This window comes from Eptatretus burgeri, chromosome 15 (assembly GCF_056783735.1).
Source record: "Eptatretus burgeri isolate ZD-2024b chromosome 15, Ebu_testis_v1, whole genome shotgun sequence".
In the NCBI taxonomy this organism is placed as follows: Eukaryota; Metazoa; Chordata; class Myxini; order Myxiniformes; family Myxinidae; genus Eptatretus; species Eptatretus burgeri.
Window position 1 is genome coordinate 47,802,850 of NC_140975.1, and position 25,583 is coordinate 47,828,432.

The following is a 25,583-nucleotide window of genomic DNA, read 5'->3' on the forward strand; positions in this document are numbered from 1 at the left end:
TGAGAGACTCGGGGTACGAGACGAAAAATGCTTCCGCAAAAGAAAAATGTTTTTTCGAAGCATTTAATTCATTGAAATCATTAATTTAATCGCGGCCAGTCGCCGACAGCAGTAATAATCGCGTATCCCTGTCTGCGAGGATGAACGTGGTGATGAAACAGCTTGAGCTGTCATTACGTCATGCGGAGCGCTGTCATTACGTCATGTGGAGCGCTGTCATTACGTCATGTGGAGCGCTGTCATTACGTCATTCCATTGGCTGCTGTTTCGAGCTCCGTCTACGTCGGCAAACAAAAAAATCCACAAGGCAATAAAATACTGAATGGTGTAACCTGAGAAAGAAAGAACGAATGAGAAAGAAAGAGGACACGATTGAGTTTTTTTTTTAACCGAACGGAATATTGTACGCTACTGTATTGTAATTTCGAGGCAAAGAAATGTATGGAATGGGAGCAAAAAAAACCAGCGAGAAGGCGTGGCGATGACGAAGGAATGGGCGTGGCGATGACGAAGGAGTGGGCGGGGCCGTGGAGCGTGCCCTCCGGCGCGCGCCGCGTTACGTCTCGTGTGTCATCGCCATGCGGCGCGCGCCGCGGCCGGTCCGTTGCGCGCTCGGCTCAACAATTCCAGATCGGGACCGTCACACAGAGCCGGACGGTCGGGGCCGGGACGCGGCAGCCGCGACGGTGGCGGAGGCGGAAGATGTCGGGGGAGGTGATCGCGGATCCAGGGAAGAAGGAAGCAGAGGGAGGGATGGCGAGCGAAGGACGGGGCGCCGGCGCTCCGGAGCCGTTGATGGAGAAAATGGGCGACAAGGAGAAAGACTCGGTGCAGAGGGTCTCGAGCCCGGCATGTTGCTGATTCCCGCCGTTGTGACGCTCGCGGAAGCCGAAGACATCGATGACGATTTTGAGGCCGAACTGAAGCTCGTGGACGCCAGTCCTGTGCGCAGCTTCCCGGGCGGGAGCACCACCTCCAAGACGTCGTGCGTGGTCTCCGCGAGAGACGGCCATAAACGGAAGAAGTCCTTGAAGCGCCGCCCGCTCAAACACCTGGGAAGTCTCGTGTCTCGGATGTTGAAGACCTTGTCCACCTTGGCCAACCTTTCCGGTCCTCATGAGCAGATCGGACATCGTCACCAAGGTACGAACGTTACGGACGGCGCTGCCGTGAGCGCCGTCGACACGACCATCACAACCTCTACAACCTCCACAACCACCACAACCACCGCCACCACGAACAGCCTGAATCCCGGTCCGACGGACTGTTCTGAGAGCTGCAGCGTCGGCGCGGAATCCGAGGACGATGGAGGATTCGCATCCTTCCGACTCGGGAAGGCCGACAGGACCGACAGGACGAGCCTGCGTTCCGCCTCGGGTTCCGCCCTCGCTCGTTCTGCGTCTCCTGCTCCCGCCTCGGGTTCCAGATCCGGCTCGAGCTGCGCGGCCGAACGTGCTGTTCCCGGAGTCTCCGGTCTGCGTAACCATGGAAACACGTGCTTCATGAACGCGGTGCTGCAGTGCCTGAGCAACACCGATCTCCTGGCCGAATTCCTGGGTCTCGGTCAGTACAAGGCGGATCTCAGAGCGGACTCTCCACCGGACTCGCCGCTCCTCCAGGCGCAAGTGCTCCTCCAGGCGCCATCCTTACGGGCCACGTCCTCTTCCTCGTCCTCCTTCTCTGTGGCCGCGTCGACCAACGGGACTCCACGGCCACCGAGACCACACGGCGAGGTGACCGAGCAGTTGGCCACCCTCGTCCGGGCGCTCTGGACCCTGGAGTACACTCCGCAACTTTCCAGCGATTTCAAGGTCGTTTGGATGTGCGATTCATTTATTCATACATTAACTTATTCGTTCATTCATTCATATTCATTTATTTATTCATTCCATCAGTTTGTTTCAACTTTGGCAATTTAAACCCCTTTATGATGGACAACCCTCCTTCAGTTAACTCTTCATTTACTAATTTTGATCTTTCTTCATCATGTAATCTTTTATTCACTCGGGTCATCTTGCTCTTATTCATTCAATCCCCACATTCATCTCTCATTCTTTCGACATTCCTTCTCCGCTCCTCTTCCTATACACTTGATACTCATTCATTCACATTTCTATTGTATTTCACATGTCATTCCGACTTTCATTCGTTTTATGTTCGATACTTTTCATTAATTAATGCATTCATTCATTCATTCATTCACTGTTCTGTTGTATTTCATGTTATTTCTACCTTCATTCGTTTTATGTTCTATACTTTTCATTCATTCATTCACATTTCTATTGTATTTCACATGTCATTCCGACTTTCATTCGTTTTATGTTCCATACTTTTCATTAATTAATGCATTCATTCATTCATTCATTCACTGTTCTGTTGTATTTCATGTTATTTTTACCTTCATTCATTTTATGTTCTATACTTTTCATTAATTAATGCATTCATTCATTCATTCACTGTTCTGTTGTATTTCATGTTATTTTTACCTTCATTCGTTTTATGTTCCATACTTTTCATTAATTAATGCATTCATTCATTCATTCATTCACTGTTCTGTTGTATTTCATGTTATTTTTACCTTCATTCGTTTTATGTTCCATACTTTTCATTAATTAATGCATTCATTCATTCATTCATTCACTGTTCTGTTGTATTTCATGTTATTTCTACCTTCATTCGTTTTATGTTCTATACTTTTCATTCATTCATTCACATTTCTATTGTATTTCACATGTCATTCCGACTTTCATTCGTTTTATGTTCGATACTTTTCATTAATTAATGCATTCATTCATTCATTCATTCATTCACTGTTCTGTTGTATTTCATGTTATTTTTACCTTCATTCGTTTTATGTTCTATACTTTTCATTAATTAATGCATTCATTCATTCATTCACTGTTCTGTTGTATTTCATGTTATTTCTACCTTCATTCGTTTTATGTTCTATCTTTTCATTCATTAATTCATTCATTCACATTTCTATTTTATTTCACGTCATTCCGACTTTCATTCGTTTTATGTTCCATACTTTTCATTAATTAATGCATTCATTCATTCACTGTTCTGTTGTATTTCATGTTATTTCTACCTTCATTCGTTTTATGTTCTATACTTTTCATTCATTCATTCACATTTCTATTGTATTTCACATGTCATTCCGACTTTCATTCGTTTTATGTTCCATACTTTTCATTAATTAATGCATTCATTCATTCACTGTTCTGTTGTATTTCATGTTATTTTTACCTTCATTCGTTTTATGTTCTATACTTTTCATTAATGCATTCATTCATTCATTCACTGTTCTGTTGTATTTCATGTTATTTCTACCTTCATTCGTTTTATGTTCTATCTCTTCATTCATTAATTCATTCATTCACATGTCATTCTGACTTTCATTCGTTTTTGTTCGATACATTGCATTTTTCATTCATTTACTTTTCTGTTGTATTTCATATGTTATTCCTACCTTCATTCGTTTTATGTTCTATGCTTTTCATTCATTAATTCATTCATTCACATTTTTATTGTATTTCACATGTCATTCCAACTTTCATTCGCCTTTGTTCGATGCTTTACATTTTTCATTCATTCACTTTTCTGTTGTATTTCATATGTTATTCCTACCTTCATTCGTTTTATGTTCTATTCTTTTAATTCATTAATTCATTAATTCATTCACAATACATCCGTCCATTCAGTCAGTCGCTTTCGGAATAATCAAATCATTCCCCCACCCCCCCCCCCCACTGTCATTCTTTCACTCATTTTAGTTTTTATTTCACATTCACTTTGCATTTGCTGCACTCATTGATCCATCCATTCTCATTTGCACTCTTGGCATTCAGGCCTTTTTACCTGTTTATTAATTCATCCAATACCTCGACCTCCCATTCTTTTAATTGATCCAGTGATTCTTGTACATCATCTTGACCCTGGGTTTTTGTACCTGTAGTCATTCCCCCAATCATTTATTGTATTTTTCTTTTTTTAACACAAGTTACAGCCTGCTGTTGGCTTAGCGGTTAGGGTGGTGGCTTGGGATCCTAGGGTCCTGAGTTTGAGCCCCATTCGACACTGAATTAACACCAAGGGTTTGACTCAGCCCGTCATCCTTCCGAGGTCGGCAAAATAAGCACCAGTTATACTGCTAATAGGGGCACTGCATCAGCGGCATAGCCCTTAACCGATGATGCGACCTGCAGCCAAAAAGGCAGCACACGATGGGAACCCAAGTTCATTTTTTTTCAACCAGTAATTCATTTCATAACTTGCTTGTTCATTGAAAATGTATCCTCCACATCATTTGGTCTCGCTACACATGTAACTTGGCACTTGTAACTGCGTTATGATTATACAAGCCAAGACCAGTGGAGCATGCTTCCACACTGCTAGCAACGACCCGGGTGCATCGTACATGCAGACATAATAAACGCATCCATCCATTGGGACCATACTCTGCGCAGAGTGTTGGTATTGCCAAAGCAGTCTCCTGGGCTATTGGGTACAATCCTGAACGGGTCGCCACTCCGACGCAGGATATCGGCATGCTGGCACTCATTTGGCCGACCTCGGAAGGATGACAGGCAGAGTCAACCCCACCTGGTATTTATTCAACAGATGAGCAGGATTTGAATCTAGGATCCCAAGCCCACAACTCCAACCATTAAGCCAACACCAGGCATATATACATACATGACAGTATTATATATATATATATATATATATATATATATATATATATATATATATATATATATATATATATATATATATATATATATATCTATATATATATATATAAATATATATATATATATATATATATATGTATATTTGATGAAGTGGATTGTAAAATAACTTTTATATTCAACAGTACTCAGTTACAATGATATGCAAGGCAAAAGTCAAAATAATGAAAATGTTCTGTGTTCATAATTAACTTAATCAAGCAATGACCAACAACATGGCAAGTCATGTGACCCAAAATGCAATCTAATTAAATGTGCAATATTTAAAGTGTGCCGTCGTTTCTATGATTACTTAGTAACAAACACATTGCTAAATACTTAGTAATTAGCTATAATATTTAAAGCGTATCAATAATTAAGTGCATCTTAGATCAGAGACATAAACGCAGAGGAATCATTTATAATATTGCTTCCTTTCTCATGTATAAAGTCTGGTCTCCTTCGACTGTTTGAAAAGCCCATTGTGCTTGCAGTAAGCAGCTAAATAACTCGAGTAAACCAAGAATTAGAGATCAAGAATGAGCTCTTTATTTAAAAGTTGACAGCTATTGTAATTTTTTAATGTAAATACGACAAAAGTTATAAAATGAGAGGCGGAAGAGGCTCGTCTTGGGCATTGTCGAGCAACCAGTTCCAGTGTGAGCTCCAGTGTCTTGGGTCACGTGACTCACAATGAGCAGGCAGACCGAGTTTGCACCGGCCTACTTTTATTTCAGGATATTTTCGTTGATGGAAATTTTTCGATTGTTTTGTGATTTTATTTTATTTTTCCTGGGATTTTGGCTTCGAGTCGCTCAGTATGCAATATTTCAGCTTTCTAGGCCACCAAGTAGGTACTGAACATTGAAATGAGTGGCTAGAAAGAGGTTTATATATGTATATAGGGATGGGGGGTGAACACACTCATCTTTGTTCATTCCTCTTTATTATCCCCACACAGCACACATCAAAATATTACCGGGGGACATTGTAATTGTATGTACATCCGTCCATCACGCCATCTCCTCCTCAAAGGTTGTGCAGAAATTCACCAAACTTGGTAGCAAGAATGTGGGAGAGCAGTATTATTTTTGGCCCTGCCGCCCCCCCCCCCCACCGGGGCTGGGTCAAAAGGTCAAGTACCAAATACATCACAGGCTTGATTTAAAACCTCGTTATTTAATTCTTTTTTTTTCCTGCTGATGAAGCATTCAAGGTCAAAGTTACCGTAACCTTCTTAAACGTGAAGTAAATATCAATTTGTGAAAATTCTGATTGCAACTACATTGTGCTGTACCTTTTGGGTAGTGGTGCGCGGGAATGCCCGATTAGAGATCACGCTCGCTCGTTATTCCTTCGATTAAATACTTCCACACTCGTTTCATCACCCCACGCCTCGCTTTACCCCCGTTCGCACTCATTGCAACCCCAAGCGCACCGTTTGATGCTTGTTAGCTGCGTGGACATTGGACGCTGATGATAAATTGCTCACGCTGGAGGAAAATCTCGTGTATACTCGGTTCGCAGATTGCATTCTTTCTTGATGAATTATACATGATGTCCTGTGGATATGTTTGCAATTTGGCGATCATTTACACCGAGTGCATCGGTGCTGGCAATTTGCAGGGCTATATGGGCATAATGAATGCATCCCATTAGGTGCTCGAACCGGTGTGTTACCACTCTGTTTCCATTTGTACACAATTTTGGATGGGCCCAGGCGTATGTTCCCGAAGGAGCACCATGGGAAGTTGTGTCGATGGGGTAAGAGTTCAAGGAAATTTACAAGTGCACTGAGACATGAAGGACGTTGCACTCAAACCCAACTTGTTTCTAGAACTTTAAAGACTACGGATTGTCTCTTGTAGATACCATAGTCATCGTATGGTGGAAACTCTGCAGTGTAGTTCTAATCCACATGGAATCGACGATCAAGGTATGCACAAATGTGTATGTATATATATATATATATATATATATATATATATATACATATTGTATACATCGTCAACGCTCGTGGAAGAGCTAGTACAAGTACACTGTTCTGTTCATGCATTTTGCAGCTTGGCTGCCGGGTAGTTATCACTTCTTGGAACCGTGACTGTGTCGCTGATGATGTGCCCTCTACCATTACACTGCTACTTATTTTATTTACCTCTGAAGGATGATAGGCTGAGTCAACCCCATCTGGTGTTAATTCAGCAGGCAACGTGTCTCAAACTCAGGACCCTAAGATCCGAAGCTAGCCACCCTAACCACTAAGCCGACACCGGGCTTACGCGTACACTGAACAGATCAGGACAAGATGAACAGATAGTTGACAGTTAAGATAGAGGCAGAGTTTGCCAAGCAGTGGGGGAGGAATGGGGGTCAGGAGATAGGGTGGACAAGATGGATATATGGGGTGGACAAGATGGATACAGAAGGAAACTCTCAGGAGAGAAAACTGGAAATTTGGAACGAGTAGGGATTGGGGTGGGGGTAACGGGTGTCGAAAAGATCATGGTTTTGGATTGGGGATGGTGGTGAACAGCTGTCTTGAAGACCTGGAGAGAGTGATGAGATTAAGGAGAATGGGGAAGTTGGTTCCACTGGCAGGAAAAGAGGAACAAATGACTGGAGGTACTTTATAAATAATTATAATGTGTTTTTTTTAAAGTGGTAAAACAATTGCTTTCCTCATCAATTTTATGCCTTGCTACAATTGACAGACCTATTTGATCAGCATTCCAATGGGCAGGTGACCCAGAGATAGACCAAGGATCCATTGCCTGGATTTTCCTCTTTTGTCCAATGTTGCAGAAGTGTCTCATTTTAGAGAATCTGCAGAATAGTCCTGAAGTTAATGCATTCTTGATTTGTCGACAGATCGACATTACAGCCCCATTATGTAATCCTCTATATTAAATTACATAAACAGCCCCATCGTTTGGATGTTTGCACAGTATTGATGCTGATATAGAATTGATTGTACTTGTTTGCATGAAAAATAATTGGTTGTGAGGTTTAATTTGATCGAGATGATAACTGTCCTCTCTATGTTTTTTAGGCTATGACTTGACAATTAACATTTGCTGTTGAAGTGTGTCTGTGTCTGTGTCTGTGTCTGTGTCTGTGTCTGTGTCTGTGTCTGTGTCTGTGTCTGTGTCTGTGTCTGTGTCTGATTGTTTTTGGGCATTTTTTTTTTAACAGGAAAATTATGAACGAGAAGCTGCTTTGTTCATTTCATTCCCTCTAAACTCTTTTCACAAATGACAAATATTCATAATTGATTTACAGTACACTGTATGGTAAATGGGGTTGAAACTCCTTTACGACATTTCTCGTAAAGGAGTGTAATGAGTCCAGAGTTTACCTTTATGAAGGGAGTTCAGTGGATGGGCAGGTTGGAACCATGGGCTGGACATACTTTTAGCAATAGTGGTTGGTAAGTTCTGCACAGATAGAAAGTGAGCTTGTTAGCTCACCTGGAACGTAGTTCCAGGGAGCTTATGGGATGGCGCGCCGTCCTTCCGTCCGTCCTTCCGTCCACAAATACTTTCAACTTCTTCTGTGAAACTACACATCTGATTTAGATGCAACTTCACCACAACATTCACCACCGTGTATGTACCAAAGTTTGTTCATGAAAATTGTGCTCTAAGTGGATCTACGGGGGTTGCTTGAGAAGAAAGCAAAATAGGTATTTGCTTTCTTCTCAGAAATTGCACATGCAATTTTGATGAAACTTGACCACAACCTTCATCACTCATGACGTACCAAAGTTTTTCATGGCATTAAAAAATATTGGGGTCTGACGGGGGGTCTACGGAGGGAGTTTACACAGGGGGTAGCCCCCCCCACCCCAAAAGAGATATTTGCTTTCTTCTCAGGAACTACACACACAATTCTGATAAAACTTGACCACCGCCTTCATCATCCGTGACGTACTAAAGTTTGTTCACGACATTAAAAATATTGGGGTCTAAGGGGTTGTACGGGGGGGGGGGTGCCCCCCAAAATATGAATTTGCTTTCTTCTCTGAAACCACACACACAATTTCAATGAAACTTGACCACAACCTTTATCACCCGTGAGCATTGACTCCTATAGAGAAGGATGGAACCTCCCCTGCTCGGGGTTTGTAACTTGAGTCTGAAGGATTAACTTGAGTCCAGGGTTAAAATGACTTCAAGAAGGGCTAGAGACATGATCTCGGGATCCATATAGGGGTTTTTGAGGACGGCGAGTTCAATAGTGTCATTTTCAACACCACCTGAGGTCATCTTCAAGGTCAAAAGGCCATATTTCAAGGTCAAATTACTGAATTTTGGTATTTTTTGCCCCTTTTTTGTGTCTAACTCATAAACGGTGAGAGATGGCTGATTTTAATAAAATGCAAGTGTGTAGAGCTGTCAAACTTTGATATTTATTGTCATATATCGTATTACATAAACATTATATGCATGTCACAACACTATGCCTATTACAACTATGTCTATGTCTATCACCAGTTGGAGAGCTTTTCTTGCCTCCTGAGGCATCCCAAAGCTTTTTCATTGTCACTTACATTGAGGACATGAGCTTTCAATGGAATGTTAGCTAAAGTAGTACATGCAGCATTACTACTAGCTAAAGGTGCATCTACAGAGGATAACAGCTCAGCAAAATGAAATTGGCAACACATTTTAGTCTTGTCATACAAATTATAGGCATTATGTACAAAAAAGACGGTTGACATCGTCGGCACATTCAATCCACCTCTATTCAAATTATCTAGTAACTCAGATGACATCTCGTCACCATCTTCATCATCAATGATCTCCTCCATACTAGTGCTATCGCCATATTTATAAACAAGGTGTCCTGCCAAATAAATGACTTTATGCTTAAGGGCATCGTAGGACCCCAAGAGATCCTGAGTGTCTTGAGGCGTGATCTCGTCAATGAGTTCACTTCGCTCATCTGGATTTATGGAAGTTGTACAGTTCTTGTCGCAATCAATCACACGAGAACTAGATTTGGGCATAATGTCATGCTTCATGAGTGTTTGCAAATTTACAATTTTAGCTGCAGCCATAATGTCAACTACGTTAATGTTGAAGTTTCCACCGCTTCTTTGCCTTGGTTGGCCGAAAAACTTTTCCAAGGCTTCATCTGCAAATATAGCAGGAAGAACGTAGTCAAAGTCTTTCTCTGCCAGAATCAATTTGGCAGCATCCACATTATTACGTGTGGACACAGTTAAGGCTTCAGCAGTTTGCTGAGTTAGCTTCAGCTTACGACCACCACCTCCTTGCCATGCGCAGGTAGATATAATTTGGCAGGCCTGCCCCAGCCTAGTGAAACTTGGACAGTCTGCTGTCCAAGGCGGTCTGGATTCGTCGCGCAGATGGATAGCTGAGAGACTGTCTTTCACGTTCATCATCTTGAACCACTCACTCATTATCCGGGTGAGGATGATTGTGCCTTCGCTGATGCCCAGTGAATCCTTGAAGGTCTTTAAAGCAGCGACAGTCTTGTCATTGAACACTTGGCATACCAATGGTACGCTCTGGCGTTGAAGGGGCTTGGGGAAAACAGCGGTGTGCGTCAGCTTGGTTAAGCAAATAGGAGTAGCCTGGTCAATCTCATAAACCTTCTGAATATCACTCCAATAATCTTTGTACTCATTACCATCTACGACAAATGAGAATGTCTTGCCATCAACAGTAATCCAGTTGTTGCGAACATTTTTGAAGATGTGCACGTAGTCGTACACTAAGAACATAGATTGCTCTTGAATTGACAGCACTTGGCAACTTTCTGGTCCTCCAAGTTTTGAATAAACACTGCGGTTGGTATTGCAATTGTCACATATCAAAGAAATCACAGTACCGCCAGCACCAACTACAGCTGATGCAGCTTCGATAAGGAGTTCCTTCAGCTGATCGGCAGTTAGTTTTTTGCAGGGCAAAATGCGTCGAATATAGCGTGGACCACTGAAATGGCAGGCAACTTCAACAACCATAGCATGTGAAGCAAGCATTTTGTGTTCACCACCCGCTGCTGCATTTTGAGCATATCCTACAACATGCCCTCCAGAAAATCGCAATGTCTCGACCAGCTTTACCTCGTCAAACATGAAATTGACCAAACGCTGCTGTGGTTTAAGCTGGTCGAACAAGGTTTTGAGGTTGGAGTCCTGCTGACTACTAGCAAGCATCTGTTTTACCTTTTTTTGTTGATGGTAGAATGATTAAGCTGGATCGACGAATCATTTTGTATGCACTGGGTGATATGTTGTGAAGCTGCATTGTGAAAATCATAGTATCAGTATCAAATCGGCGACGATCAAGAGGTTTGAACATAAGATGCAGCTGCGACAGAAGGAAGGTGAAATGAGGAAGCTCGTGTGCCTCAGTCATCCAACAGAGCTGGCTTATTACAAGCTGAAGAATTTCCTTGCTTGTGCATTCATAGATGTTTACCTGGTCAGTTATGGATCTAATCTGGGACCATTTTGAGAGCAGGCTGTTCTTCTGCAAAGGAAAAAGTCATTTGGGCACCTCAATGCCATCTTTCTCAACTCTATTCAAGAATAGAAATCCAAAAGGTGAGTGAACTTGTTGGAAATAAAAGAACTGCTTGACAGTTTGTCCAGTAGCATCAGTTCTTGATAGGTAAAGGTTTTCCTGGTCTTTTATGATGTTAAAGCCCGGAAAATAGGAGCTGATTTTAGCACAGAATTGGTCGAAATCTTGGATATTGTCTGCAGCCTCATCAGCTGCCTGCATCTTCTTAGCTCTTGATTCTGATGTAGAAGATGATGTTAGGCGTGAGGCTGAGGTCACCTGCTTCAAAGCTGATTTCGGTACTCCAGGAAATATTGATGGGGGTTCTGTGGGTCGTTTGCCACCCCTAACTGACACCCAATCACAATTGAAATGTCTCACAAATATATATGTATATCTCCTTTAAGCACCTCAAGCTTTCTTTCTCATTTGGCATTGCCAATATCCATCTCTCCCTCTCCTCAGGATCTTTTGGGAAGGATATGACCTTTACATAAGGCGTCCCATCATAGTTTCCTCTACAACCAAAGCAGCTGCAACGACGTGGCATATTATCACCAAAGCAGGAAACAACACAAAGGTCCTGTGAGATCACCAGCTGGACAGTTTCTGAAAGAGAAACAAACAAAACATACATTAGTTAACGATGATATAAACCAGCAAGTAGGTGCAGTAGGTGCACAATGTCATGTTTTGTCATAGACTTTACAAAAGTTTTCCTCTATGAGTTAGACACAAAAACGGGCAAAAAATACCAAAATTCAGTAATTTGACCTTGAAATATGACCTTTTGACCTTGAAGATGACCTCAGATGGTGTTGAAAATGAAACTATTGAACTCTCCGTCCTCAAAAACCCCTATATGGATCCCGAGATCGTGTCTCTAGCCCTTCTAGAAGTCATTTAGCCCCGGACTCAAGTTAATCCTTCAGACTCAAGTTACAAACCCCGAGATTGTGAGGTTCCAGTCCTTCTCTCTAGGAGTCTATGCCCATGAGTGATGTACCAAAGTTTGTTAGTGGCATTAAAAAAAATCCATACGTATTTACTTTCTTCTCAATTATATATTTTGTGGGTCATCCATGTCTACCAGTGGTTCCCTGATTTTCTTATCCAGCCACTACCAGGTGAGTGCCCAGGGGTATTGCCCCTGTTTTTTGTTTTTAATTTGTCTATTTTTCTTCCAGGTTCTGAGGCTCATGGAGGAGCTGTTTCATGAATCATGCACATGCATGCAGGCAGAGACATTAGAGAACATTGGACCTGACTATTAGACAAAACCAGCCAATGACCTTGGGGGAAGTGCCACAACTCTGGGTGTTGGTGACACCGTCTTCTGAGACCCACTGAATGGGATGCAAACCTACATGCTTTACCCATTCTCCTATCCACAAATGTTCAGCGTCAAGTGAGGAAGCAGTACGTATGATTTCTAAAATATTTGCAATGACTCTGCCATGGTTGGAATGAAACTGCTGACAGTTTGAAATGAAACGTCCTCGGAGTGGATGCTCTAACCACAATTCCACTGAGTCTGATAAGCGCGTCCTTGTTTGACAGCAAGTCTGGGTTTTGATACTGCGTGGGCTCAAATCTCAGCACATTCCAAATGATTGTTGGACTGCATTCTCCTTTGCTTTCACTCTTAAACCTAAACTTATACCTGAGCATATCTTATCGAAGTACTTGCCTTGTTTTTTTTTGTTTGTTTGTTTTTTTATTTAATGCTGAAGGCTCCAGTCACGGACTAAATAGTCCTCATCGAGGCCAGACCTTAAATAAATTAAAATAAAAGAGAGAATGTAAAGCGAGGAGTGAAAATGAGTGAGTAAGAAAAGTGTGTGAAGTTTGTTTGCAAGAAAGAGAGATTAAACCTAGCCCGGTAGTTATAGTATGAGAAACAGAAAGTAAGACCAGGAAACTTGACACGGAGAGTGTAAGATGGTTCCGGGCACCACTGTAACGCTCCCAAGTCAGAACGGGAGTGCTACCCTGAGCAGTTGCTGTCTACAACCTACGACCTAAAAAAAAATGGTCTAACCCGATGGGTGTTTTTTTTCGGAGATACCATCTCCTTCCTGGATGGCCGTTGGCTCCCGAAAGGAGCTCATCCACCCTTTGGCAGGTATTGCTTTTAGTCCTGCAGGGTGTCACAATCACCCTCCCCACTGACGAGCCAGTGAGGGTAGTCAGTTTAGTCGCCAACTACCTGACTATGCGGCAGGTAGCACTGGGTTACATGTTACCAGTGGCACTCAAGAAACCTGACTGACCTGACAATTTTTTTCTGGTTCTCTGTCGAATTTAATTTGTTTTTCTATCTTTCGCTCTATTGTACCATATCATGCTGTTGGCTCAGCTACTCTAAGGCTCTAATATTAAAGTTGTGCATGAAGGCAGTTATTCAGTCAGGAGGTGAGATAAATTAGACAATCAGTTGAAAAACAAACCCACCATTTTCTCTTGCAGAGCATTTGTTTGCAAGTTGGTTGTAACTGAAAGGACAGCTGTTTACCTTGGATATACCCACAAGGCACATACTGCATGCTCTTAAATTACATGGGGAATTGCTTTTTATGTTCCCATTCTCTGCTGGATCCATCTGTTCTGCAAAAACAAAAAACAAAAATGATTGGCAGTATGTGATCTGTGATTATCTCAGTGTACGTGTAAGGGTGGTTTAATGGAATGATTTGGTGCTAAATAATGATAATACTACTTCTTCTTCTCCTTTCGGCTGCTCCCGTTAGGGGTCGCCACAGCGGATCATCCGTTATGATCCACATAATGGTTTGGCACAGGTTTTACGCCAGATGCCCTTCCTGACGCAACCCTGGTCGCCTTTTACGACACAGCGATATGGTACACCTATTCTAACCGGGGCATACACCGGGCCCAGTACACTGGTACTCACTTCGCCGACCTCGGAAGAATAACAGGCTGAGTCAACCCCCTGGTGTATTAATTCAAGCGGCCAACGGGGCTTGAACTCAGGACCTTTTGGATCCTAAGCCGCTACCCTAACCACTGCGCCAACACCAGGCTGAAATAATGATAATACGACTAATAATATGAATAATATTTTTTACAAGGAGCTGATTGTTGTAGTACAGCTGATTAAATCTTCATATTAATACGCAAGGGCACTTGTTAGAATGTTGCTCAGTTTTGTGTTATTTTGTTGTTTTTGGAATGGGAGACCATTTCCACTTTAACTGCACATGCATTTAAGAAAGTCTTTCAGCAACACCACGCTGTCACCCTCTGAGGGGAATCGCCTGTACCCTTTTTTTTTTTTTTGGATCCGTTACCTAACTTGTAGGCTGGAAGGATAGCTTCGAGCATTGACGATTAGGTGCAGAGGCCTGCAATGCATTTTCCTGTGGTCACCTCTGGTTTTACACATTCATGTGTTTGGTCACAGTAAATGCTTTGCATACATTATGGTCACTCAGAATTCACATTAAGTACTTTGGGATATTTTTGACTTTAAATGCCTTTTCTTTTTACCTCCACCCACCGAAGGGGTTCAGAGGTTATGTTTTCACCTCTGGTCTGTCTGTTTGATTGTGTGCAGAATATCTCAAAATGTTGTAAACAGATTCAGATGAAATTTGGTGGGCAGGTTGGTTGTGTGACGAGGACGAAGTGATTAGATTTTGGTTAAGATCCAAATCTGGATCCGAGAGTTTTTTCTAAGTGATTCTTCACCATTGAGAGACAGGGCCAAAAACGATATAGGGCACGATATCTCAAAAAGTTGTGGACGGATTCGGATGAAATTTGGTCGACAGGTTGGTTGTGTGACACGGACTAATTGATTCGATTTTGGTGAAGATTTGGATCCGGTTACGAGAATTTTAAAGTGATCCTTTACCATTGAGTGATCAGGATAAAACTGATTATATAACCATTGCCAATACCCTGAATTTTTTTTACAAGTTCCTATCACCTTTTGTTGAACCTGGTCCATAAAAGATTTGAGTTAAAAATGTTCTCCAGCCGACCCCGCAAGAAGGTGAGAATAAGTAGGGCTTGTTGAAGTAGTTGTGGTAAACCTAACTTGGAGAATAGATTAAAAGCCACATGGAGCACAGCTATACTGGTGGAGTTTTGTACGAAACGGGAGGATGTGTTCTGCGGTGATATGTTGGCCTTACATTGGAATTACACAAGCTGTTTATTTTATTTTTTGTTTCATTCGGGATTGCACGGAAGAATGATCAATAAGTTTCATTCAGGACATCTACTGTAAACCATACATTATTTTGTCATTTCACCGCATGAGTACATATTTTCCTTCTGTAACATTTTCATATTTAATTATTTCAGTGACCTACGATGAAACGCTTGCTGATAATATGAAATTGAAAATGTAATTTTCTCTTTATTTCCCTCTTCCAGTCTTTTTTTGTTTTTTTTTGGAGGAACTTGTATGTAACATTAGTAGAGAATGGCCAAATTAACACAGTCTATGGGATTTGAACCTGTGATCCCAGCATCATGAGCAAGGTGCTCAGCTGGAAACACCAAATAGGCCGACCTACTTTCCGTTAGCTTCTGATAGCTGCATTCTATCTGTGTTGCAAATCCAAATGAGCACAAATAAAACAATTATTCCATTCTGATTGAAATTTTAATCTGTAAAGATGAACATGATGATATTGTGCATGCTCAAACTGTTGTTATAAGGACATATAGCTTGGCAGCGTTCCTATGAATGGTTTATGACAAGGATCTTCAACAATTGACATTCTCGCCAACGTTATCAATGACTCGCCAATCAAGTTCACAGTATTTCAAAGGTCACAATGTCCAATTAAAAACCCCGGAAATAAGTCTATGCAGTCACAAAGGCTTAAATTGAATACACTGTGCACCTAGCACCATTACACTTTCTCCAACGTTCATCTTCCCTGTCGTTAGTCGTGTCTTTTTCTGCACATCTGCTCAGTATTGCGTATATATATATATATATATATATATATATATATATATATATATATATATATATATATATATATATATTTAATTTAACACCTCCCATGCTCCTCCAGCCAAAATTTCTGCATAAAGCAACCAAGAAGGCCTACCCAAGGTAAGCACAATGCTGTACCAAACCCTTCCCAGAGTTCCTCCACAGCTCGTGTATACGATTTGTTAATGTCTTTATTGCTGTGGAGGAACCCTGGGAAGGGTTTGATACAGCATCGTGCTTACCTTGCACATGCATGCAGGCAGGCCTTCGGTAGGCCTTCTTGGTTGCTTTACACATAACAGCAGTTTTGGCTGGAGGAGCATGAGAGGTGTTAATTTATTAATATTATCCAAATCACCTAGATTAGTTGATTCGGTGAGAGCTGATTGGCTATTCCCTCCAATCACAGGTGAGAAATGTGTGTTGGTCTTTCTTTACTATTTGCATATTAACTGCTTTTGACGTTTGCACGTGTGGTACATGCTTGGGAGCCTCATTGGTATGCATTGCTGTCTGCGCTGTTGTTGATGATTCGCCAGTGAGCTATGAAACCAGTTTGGTAGCTGAGTGGGTGTGTAGCATTGGGATTCTCATATGTGTACCATTTGTGAACATCTTTATAGCTGTGGAGGAACTCTGGGAAGGATTTGATACAGCATAGTGCTTACCTTGTTTAGGCCTTCTTGGTTGCTTTACAGTATGTCAAAGGTCACCACAAAAGGTCAGGAGTTTACCGCAACTACTTCAACAAGCACTACATATATATATATATATATATATATATATATATATATATATATATATATATATACATACATACATATAGTCATATACAGTATATACACATAGTGCAATAAACAGAAATTGTATATTTTTTTAATATTTTGCCTCGAAACTAATTTTAGTCCTCCGTGTGTTATGCAGCACGTGGTGGCCCGTTATGCCTCTCAATTTCGGGGCAGCTCACAACAGGATGCCCAGGAGTTTTTACTGTGGCTTCTCGACCGCGTTCATGAAGACCTCAACAACTCCAACACTGTGCCCGGCACACGCTCTCCTCTCGTGGTAAGTCCTCCAATGGCATCAGTAACGATGAGAGCGTACACCTCTGCCTGTGATCATGCACTTGTGTGTTTCCCTGTGTGATGCTGGTTGTTGCTTTTTCCAAAGCATTTCTACAATTGTGATATTCTACTCTGCTCTGTGGGTGAGGTGGTGATTGTAGACGTGAACCCCTGTAATGTTGAAGACATTTGTCAAACAACGTGCACCCTTCCCATGAGCTAGCAAGCCAGGAATATAGTGTTACGAATCTGGAACCCATGAGCACTCAACATTTAGGTTCCCATAGCTCAGTTATTTCAATAAGTAAATGTGGATAGATGGCTCCCTTTCCCCTATGTCTAATGGGAATTAAGTGTGCATGCGTTGCGGTTATTTTATAGATAGGATTTTTACACTTATAACAACAACACACCTTCACCTCGCTTCCTCAACCCGACGCTATAGCGCCCGCGGTGGGCGGAGTTCAAGGAGGGACCTTATGGCGGCTCTTGACCGATCAGGGAGATGCGAGCAAGTTTGCCGCCGGTCGGCCAATGGGCGCAGAGCGAGCTCCAAGAGAAGCAGAGCCTCCTCGGGGGACAGGGGATCGAGACGCCCCAACACGCCCCCCCCCCCCGACCAATCATGGAGAGACGACCGATTTCCCCTGTTGAATGAGGGGTGCGGAGAGGTGAGACACGCCCCCCCCCGCCCCCGACAAAAAAGAGGGAAGAAATAGACCGGACGGCGCGGTCATCTGGTTTTCTGGTCTCATCTCGTCGCTGGCTCTGGTCTCGCCACTTGCTGGAGCCCGACGCTGCCCTCTGTACCCGGTGCTTGCAGCCGCATCGAGTTGCACGTTCAAGTCCCGCCAAGCCGGATCGTCAAGGGCCGCACGAGGCGGGAAGGTCCAAGATAGCTCTGGTTTCCAGCTCATCTTCCCTCGAGCTGGGAACCTTCAATAAAGACCATTGAGGTCCATCTTCTTTTAGGTATTTGTGTGTGTATGTGTGTGTCCTTGGGGCTAGTCTATAAGTAGCAATTGTTTAAGTGCCTTGTACATTACTTGCATTTCTTCTCGATAGTCGGTTTAACTCTGCTCTTTGTGTGTTCCCTCCCCCCCCCAATTATAAATAAATCCCCTGTTAAATGTTTCAGCTCGTTTCTGTGTTTTTCATTGGTTTAGCACGGTGTGTGTTGGGAAATTGGGAAGTGGCAAATTGTGCATTCGGTCCGGCGCGGCTCTGGTAACTCCGCTCGGTTACGCCGGATCTGAGCCGTTACTGCGACTCGGATCGGACAGAGTCGGCCGAGGGTGTGGTTTCCCTGGTAGTTGGACGGCGTGAGTACTTAGGTAAATTGGAGTTCGTCAAGTGGACCCTACCTCACGCCGTCAAAGTATTGGCGACCACTGTCCTGTAAGGGATCCGTGCCTCTCGGAGTTCTCCGAGAAGCATGATCTGGATTCCGGGTGTTCGGTGGAGCCGACTCTACTGCTCCATCTAGCGGTCGTGCTCGCCGCCGATACCTGGCTCCACAACAATAGCTCTTTCATTTGCGTAGACTTTGATATGCTGTTCTCATGAGACAGCCATTCTCGCTTGCCTCTTGTATATGGCTTTTCAGACCTTGACGTCTTCACACTCGCTCCCACTCCAATCCGGGCGCTGTCTTTTCAGCAGTGCGGCTGAGACAAATTAGCCATTTTTTGCATGTCTGTACATGTATACAGTGGACATTCCAGTGATCAAGGTTAAATTTCCTGAGAATTTATTGGTCCTCATCCTCCTGTTCTTGTGAATCCTCGTGAATGAAAACAAACTCTGTTGAAGTCGCTATTTTGTCATTCAAAGGGAACGTTTGATTTTTCGAATTACTCGGCCTATGTCCAGCCATAACATCCATAATTGATCCGTTTGGCTGCATCCAAATGCCATCATGACTCAGAATCGAAGGTGTACCCAGTTTGTTACTGGACCTTCATTGAAGGCAAACCGTAATCCAGCAGGAGTTCATGCATCACAGATCATTGTTGTTCTTCAAAAGAGACCACAAATGTTTAAGATCACATTTTCTCTTTTACAAAGAGCAGGCCGTTGTGTCGCTCTACTGTGAATAAATTCCCTTCCTCGACACTACATATGGTAGGTCAAGGGAGGTGGATGTGAAGTTCGATCAAGTTATTGGTTAGAATGAGGTTGTTTAGTCAATAAGTAAATTATTTAGATGAGAATAAAGTGAGAATAAAGCTGCGTTTGACAATGTAATGGCTCGGCTCGTAATGCCTTTTCATTGTTTGGACCAAATGGCCTCCTTGGATTTTGTTGGCAAAAAGCATCTTGTTTTCACAATTCCTACTTGCACCATATTTTTAAACATCGTTCAGCACTGAGGGAAGAGCTTGTCGACGGATCACAGAAGGTTTGCAGATTGACATTGGGGTCTGTGAAAAGTGGGTAAGGTAAAAAAAAAAAACTAGCAGCATTTGCCAATATAATAATATTGATTGTTATTCGTAATTGATTGAGATGGCAGAAAGTACGAGCTTGAAGTACTGTCGGGAAGAGAATGATTCGTTTTGGCTTTGAAATCGTCTCTCGACGAAGGTTCTTCAGGTACTGATTGACTGTGGTCTCTGTAACATGCCAGCTGCAGAAACGAGACCAGTAGCAGTCACAGCAGAGACCCCTCCCCCCTCCCCCCCAGATTGAGGTGTTGCTGTTTGTTTTACAGCCAGGTAGTGTGACCAGGCAATTCCCTTGTTATCAGCGTTAAGCTTCTTTGGTTGTCCTCTGGGACGTGTGCTGTTCCAGCTCCAAATGATTGTACATCCAAATCATGAACATGTAGCCTTGAGATTATGAAATCACCTGAGCTTAACACAAGCATGTGCATGGCCATTTCTACATTCAGCTGGAGCTGATGTTACAGACTACAGGTGGAAAAGTTTGGCATTGAATTTCACCGTGGTCTCTGTCTCCATTCCCTCCACCACACCTCTCGGCTCTCCTCCCAACCCCTTAAAAGATTATCCTTTTTTATCGCTGTGTTTTAGATTTATTTTCCAATTTATCATGGAGATGTCTGCCAAGTCGGTGAGCAGATACACAGCTTGCTTGAAACCAAAAGTAATTTTGGGTGCATTCTAGTTAGATTGGATTCCATTCTGGGTAATGGAGGTAAGATGAGATCACAGGATGGTGCCAATTAGTGGGATGTCATGTTGGCATTTGCTCATCTTAAACTATGACCAATTGTACTTCAATTGGGTCCGGCCAATCTCCTCTGCCTTCTTCTTTTGGCTTCCAGTGGCATCATTGGCCGAGAATGCGGCAGTGCAGCTGATGAAATGTCCTCTGTCGGTTCGAGCAGGAATTTGGAATTTGTTCATGGTGCCGGCGATAGCTTACCGACTCTTCTCGGAGGACACCATGGGATCTTTAACATCCACCAATTGATGCTGGCAGACAGGATGTCCAGTTTAATGTTCATCTGAAGGACAGCAAACAAATTGATGCCTTGCCCTGCGTGCGAGACACCAGGATGACAGTTTGCAGCTGCGCCGAGATTTGAACCCAGGCTAGACGGCTTGGGGGCAAGTGTGCGTACCTCTAGGCCATCCTGCCAGTCTCTCCTGTCAGTGGCCCTCTATCTCCTTTATTTAAAGAAACTTTTCCACTAATATGTTCCTTGTTACCAGATTTATTTTTGTTATTTATTTTTACGATTCCAGAAAGCATTTGAACAATCAACCGAAAGCGCGGCAATATGTTTTACATGAATAATTTAGTGTGTTCATGAGCAAACGCTGAATTTATAAAGTTTGTAAGAGGTGTGTGTATCTGTTAAAAAGCCATAACCATTTATCGGAAGTAGAGCACACGGATTTATCTCTCAGGAGTGGGATGAAAGAAAGAAGGTTGCATTCGACCACTGCCTCTACATTGGAGGCTTCTCCATAAAACCTCACTCCAAAGTATTTCCCCATCGCTGGTTCTGCAAAGTGCAGTTGAACAGTTAGGAATGTAGAGTTCAGCTTACAAACAGAAGATTGCGAGGTTTTCGTGTTCTTGTGGCTCCTCAGAGACTGCCCATAGGACCTTCAGGTATCTAGATTCGATTAAATCGGTAAAGTGCTGAAAATGGCTTCACCGGTGATTCTGACGTCATCATGGTGTCAATATTGAAATAGCATTTTCTTTCTCAGTTGCTGTAGTATTGATTTATATGTTTAAAGGAGGGTTTAAGAGAACCGCTTGAGAGTGGGTTAAGAGGCAGGGGGATTGGAATGGTGCTAGCGGAGAAGGGGTCGGGGTGCGGGCTGTTGTAAAAGCTTCATTGGAAAGGTTTGGAGGTGAAAGTAAGGAACAAATGTCTTGCATTCTTTCTGCGATACCAAGAGAATGAATCAATAATTTTGTGCATTCTTTGTGTTTTCTTATCAGTCAATTGCATACTTGTTGGAGTCTTCGAAATGCGTTTACTTTTGTTTTCTTTTTTTTCCAGTCATTTATAAGCTTCTGTGCGCTCTACTCTGATATACCTGACTTTATTCTTCAACCTTGTGCCTCAATATAACTGCACGCTTATCATGATGGCTTCCATTGTGGAGTTTATTTGCCATCGTAATCATTTATTTTACACAGACGATTCGCATTGACTCGGTTAGTTTTGTGAAGTTCAATAGGTTTAGTATGTTTAGCACGAAGAGGCATTGAGCCGTGCTCGTTGACATTCACCCCTCATTCCTCACAGGTTGAATCATGGAGCGGAGAGGAGAATGACGGTGAGGACATGGAGACAGGCCTTCCTTATTTTGGAAAGAGCTTTGTGCAAGAACTTTTTCAGGCCCAGTATCGGTGAGAGCTCTTAACAGGTCATATAACGCATTGCTTCTGTTGTCCTCAACATAGTGACGGGCCTTGCGAGAATGAAAATGCCCTGCTGTTATGGAGGTAAAATGGATTGTTGTAGATTGACTTCCTTGAGCATGAAAGATTTGGATAAAAATAAACCTTTTGAAGCTTTGACCTTTTTGTGAAGTAAAAATCATCAGTGTCCTTTTGTTGGCACTTTTCTGGAATTTTATTATTTGTTAGGGCAGGTCAGAACAAAGCTTGGGAAATGGATGTTGGCAACCCCTTATAGATTACATCATGTTGAGCAAAAGCCTCATTGCAGTGAATGGTATCTTTGAACTTGCAGCGTTGTACTGTCGGGTTTTGTAAAAATTTGCTCTTCTTTTATTTTGGAAGGGCATTCTCAACAGAATTTCTCATTATACATTGCCAGATCCTTTGATTAAAATATTAAACTTTGTGTCGTTTTCAACCTGAAATGAATTGATCGTGGGATCCAAAATGCTCATTCGGATGAGGTTCGGGCCTTTGCTGTGCTGCTGGGCATGATGCACCGAAGCGGGGTGCGGCTCGGCCTGGAGCCGGAATGTCAGCCTCTTAGCTCCGTATCTTTGCATCTGCGTCACCCCTGGCATGCATGATCTAAATCCATATTGTTCCTTTCAGTCATTTGTGTTGTTTTGTGCATGCACATGGCTGGCTCATTGTCTTTGTAAGCAATGACATAATAAGTGCAATGTTTCATTCCTAAACTCTGACCTTAAGTTTTTGCACCTCCTTGTCCTCCGCATCCTTCCACCACTCCCTTTTCTTCATTTCATTCACTTTCAAACCTAACTTTATCCTGTATGTGGCCATTGTTAGGGCTTAAAAAAAAATTCAACTCGTCTATCACCTTCATCTACTTCGCCTTCATCGCTTGCAGCTGTAACACCGAGTTGGGCCTTTTGAGGTCGAGGCATTTTTATTGTCTGAGGATTTTTTGGAATGTGACCTTTAACCCGTACTCAGCCTTGAAGAAAAATAATTAATTCTGTCCATCAAACATGGAGAAAAGCAACAACCACATTCATTATAAGGGTCAGTGTAGCTTTGCTGAGATATTTTTGAAAGCATTGTCGGACATGTCGCGGAATTTTATCAGGGATAATTAACCTTTCGGAGTTGACCAGTGTGACCACTCCACATTTTCATAAATGCCAAGGTGAGCCAATGAAAAAAGCCAAGAATTCACAAGGTTTTGGAAAAGCGATGATAATAGAAAATCTTTACGCCAAGAAAATCTATAGAAAACCAAGACGCCAAGGTGAACAACGAATCGCCAAGATCTTGTGCAAAATGCCAAGGAGTGGTCACACTGGAGTTGATGTAAAAGAGGAAGTTTATTTATTTATTCCCCTTTTCTCATTAGTTGCCCTCTTTTTCTCTTCTCTCTCAGGTCTTCACTGACATGTCCACACTGCCAGAAACAGAGCAACACTTTCGACCCTTTTCTCTGCATTTCTCTCCCCATCCCACTTCGACAGACCAGGTGAGGTTCGGTGGCTGCAGAGAAATCTTGTTTTTTATTCTATATAAATCTAGACTTTGTCCATTATGCACGACAGAAAAGAGGAACCGACTGGGTATCCCAAGTATTGTGTGCAGTCTTTCGTCCCACTTCATGCTAAGTTTTTTTTTTTTGGGGGGGGGGGGGTGTTTTGACCATGGGCGTGATTAAAATTCTCAGTCGAACCTTGTTGCTATGTGCATTACCTGTCACGTGACTCACAAATGCATTATGTACACAATACAATGGGTGTATTGTGTGTATTATTGACTTAATTATTTTTAAGAGAAGCTGTTCGCTTGCGGCTGGAAATTATAGGTTCTACTGACGAGTCGTGCCTTGGATGGTAAGCTAGCATGTTGTGGCATTCTTTAGCATTTCAGGATTAGCTTTTGTTCTCGGGAAATAGAGACAGAGCGGGTGACATGAGGTGAAAGAAGTTTAATTTGAATCTCCTGTGAAATGGCACGTATTTTGGCTGCGAGAGAAGGCACGTCCAATAGCCTGTTGTGAAAGTGTGCACCGCGTTATCCAGCTGTGGCGGGGACCGCATGTAATACAATCCACTTAACAATCGAACAGGGGTACTTGTGCAAGTGTTTGTATTTTGTTTTCTGTTTTTGCGTCGGTTCCACTTGTATATTTGTCCTACTTTGTCGCCTCGAGTCCTATAGATTCAAGCTTTGTCAGAGCACGGGTTGTCCTAATTTACACACTCTGTTGTAGGTCTTTGTTCCATGGCTAAACCAGTTTGGTTTTGGTGATTGTACCAGTTCTGCAGGACCGTTTATGACTTCAATTCTGCTGGTAAATGTTGAAAGTTCAATTCTTAAAATGTTATTAGTATAGTTTCTGACTTGGTACGAACTTCAGCATCTAAGAAATAATAATAATAATAATAATAATTTTTATTTTTTTTATTAATTCATTGTTTTGCTTGGTCGTCAAACTCCGTTGTATTTTTATTGGTATTTAGCAGCCATTCGCGACTGAATCCTGGACTTAGGACATCAACGACATCAGGGCTCGAATTTCAAATCAGGATGTAGTGACTCTGACTTGAAACCTCGTGACTCAAGGTCGTAAAATTGGGTGTAAAAAGGCTCGACCATGACAGCTTCTTGTTCACTAAGCTGTCATCATTTGGAATTGGGTCGGTGGGCAATATTGATTGGCTTGCTGCAACTTGCACGATCACGTGATCTTTTCGTGGACTCATTCCATTATCGACAAAATCTTTATCATCATTGCAGGTTTTCCAATCATTAAATTATATTCCGTATGACTGCTAGGGGGTGTGTTTGTAAAAACAATTTGTCTAATGGTGAATCTGACAAACCATGGATGCAGGTAGTACATTCTATCCAATTGAGCATGCTGTCATCATGATTTTCCTTTCATTTTTTTATTATCATTATTATTCTTATTATTATTTCATGATCGTGCTTGAATTATCGAAATGATGAGTCATCCAATAATCGTACAGAAATCTTTTTGGAATCCTCATGGGATGTGATTTCATCAGAAATGCAAGAATTTGAATCCTATTATGAATTTGCAATTGGTTACCCGCATTGACATCAACACAAATTTTTATTACGGACCCTCGGCATCAAAAGGCTACATATATCGAACAAACCGTTTCAAATGGAGCACCTCGCCGCGATTGGAGCATTTAAATCGCATCAGATGTGGCAATAAATGTGTGTTGTTGCTCACAACGTGCCGGCTTAATGACAGAAGATGCCATTTGTATTTTTGCCGCCGACATCCCAACCCCATTTAGAATCCCGCTTGGGCACCGGCAACTTTCTGGTAAGGATAATGATAAATTAAACAAATTAGATGAAAAGCACCTCCAAAATTGTCCCTTGGTGTCTCCACCAC

The 25,583-nt window shown here is 42.3% G+C and overlaps 1 protein-coding gene across 2 annotated transcripts in view; it reads left to right on the plus strand.

The window, feature by feature from the left end:
• Positions 1-25,583, plus strand: part of LOC147012126 (uncharacterized) — a 146,445-nt gene continuing 120,862 nt past the window's right edge. The window contains exons 1-4 of one of the 2 annotated variants that reach the window (XM_085858460.1): positions 1-1,811; positions 17,169-17,309; positions 22,044-22,147; positions 23,586-23,678. In XM_085858460.1, the coding sequence (XP_085714586.1) occupies positions 579-1,811; positions 17,169-17,309; positions 22,044-22,147; positions 23,586-23,678 (1,571 nt within the window). In that variant the 5' untranslated portion in view covers positions 1-578. The remainder of the gene's footprint in view (positions 1,812-17,168; positions 17,310-22,043; positions 22,148-23,585; positions 23,679-25,583) is intronic. The other variant, XM_085858459.1, reaches the window with a different exon arrangement.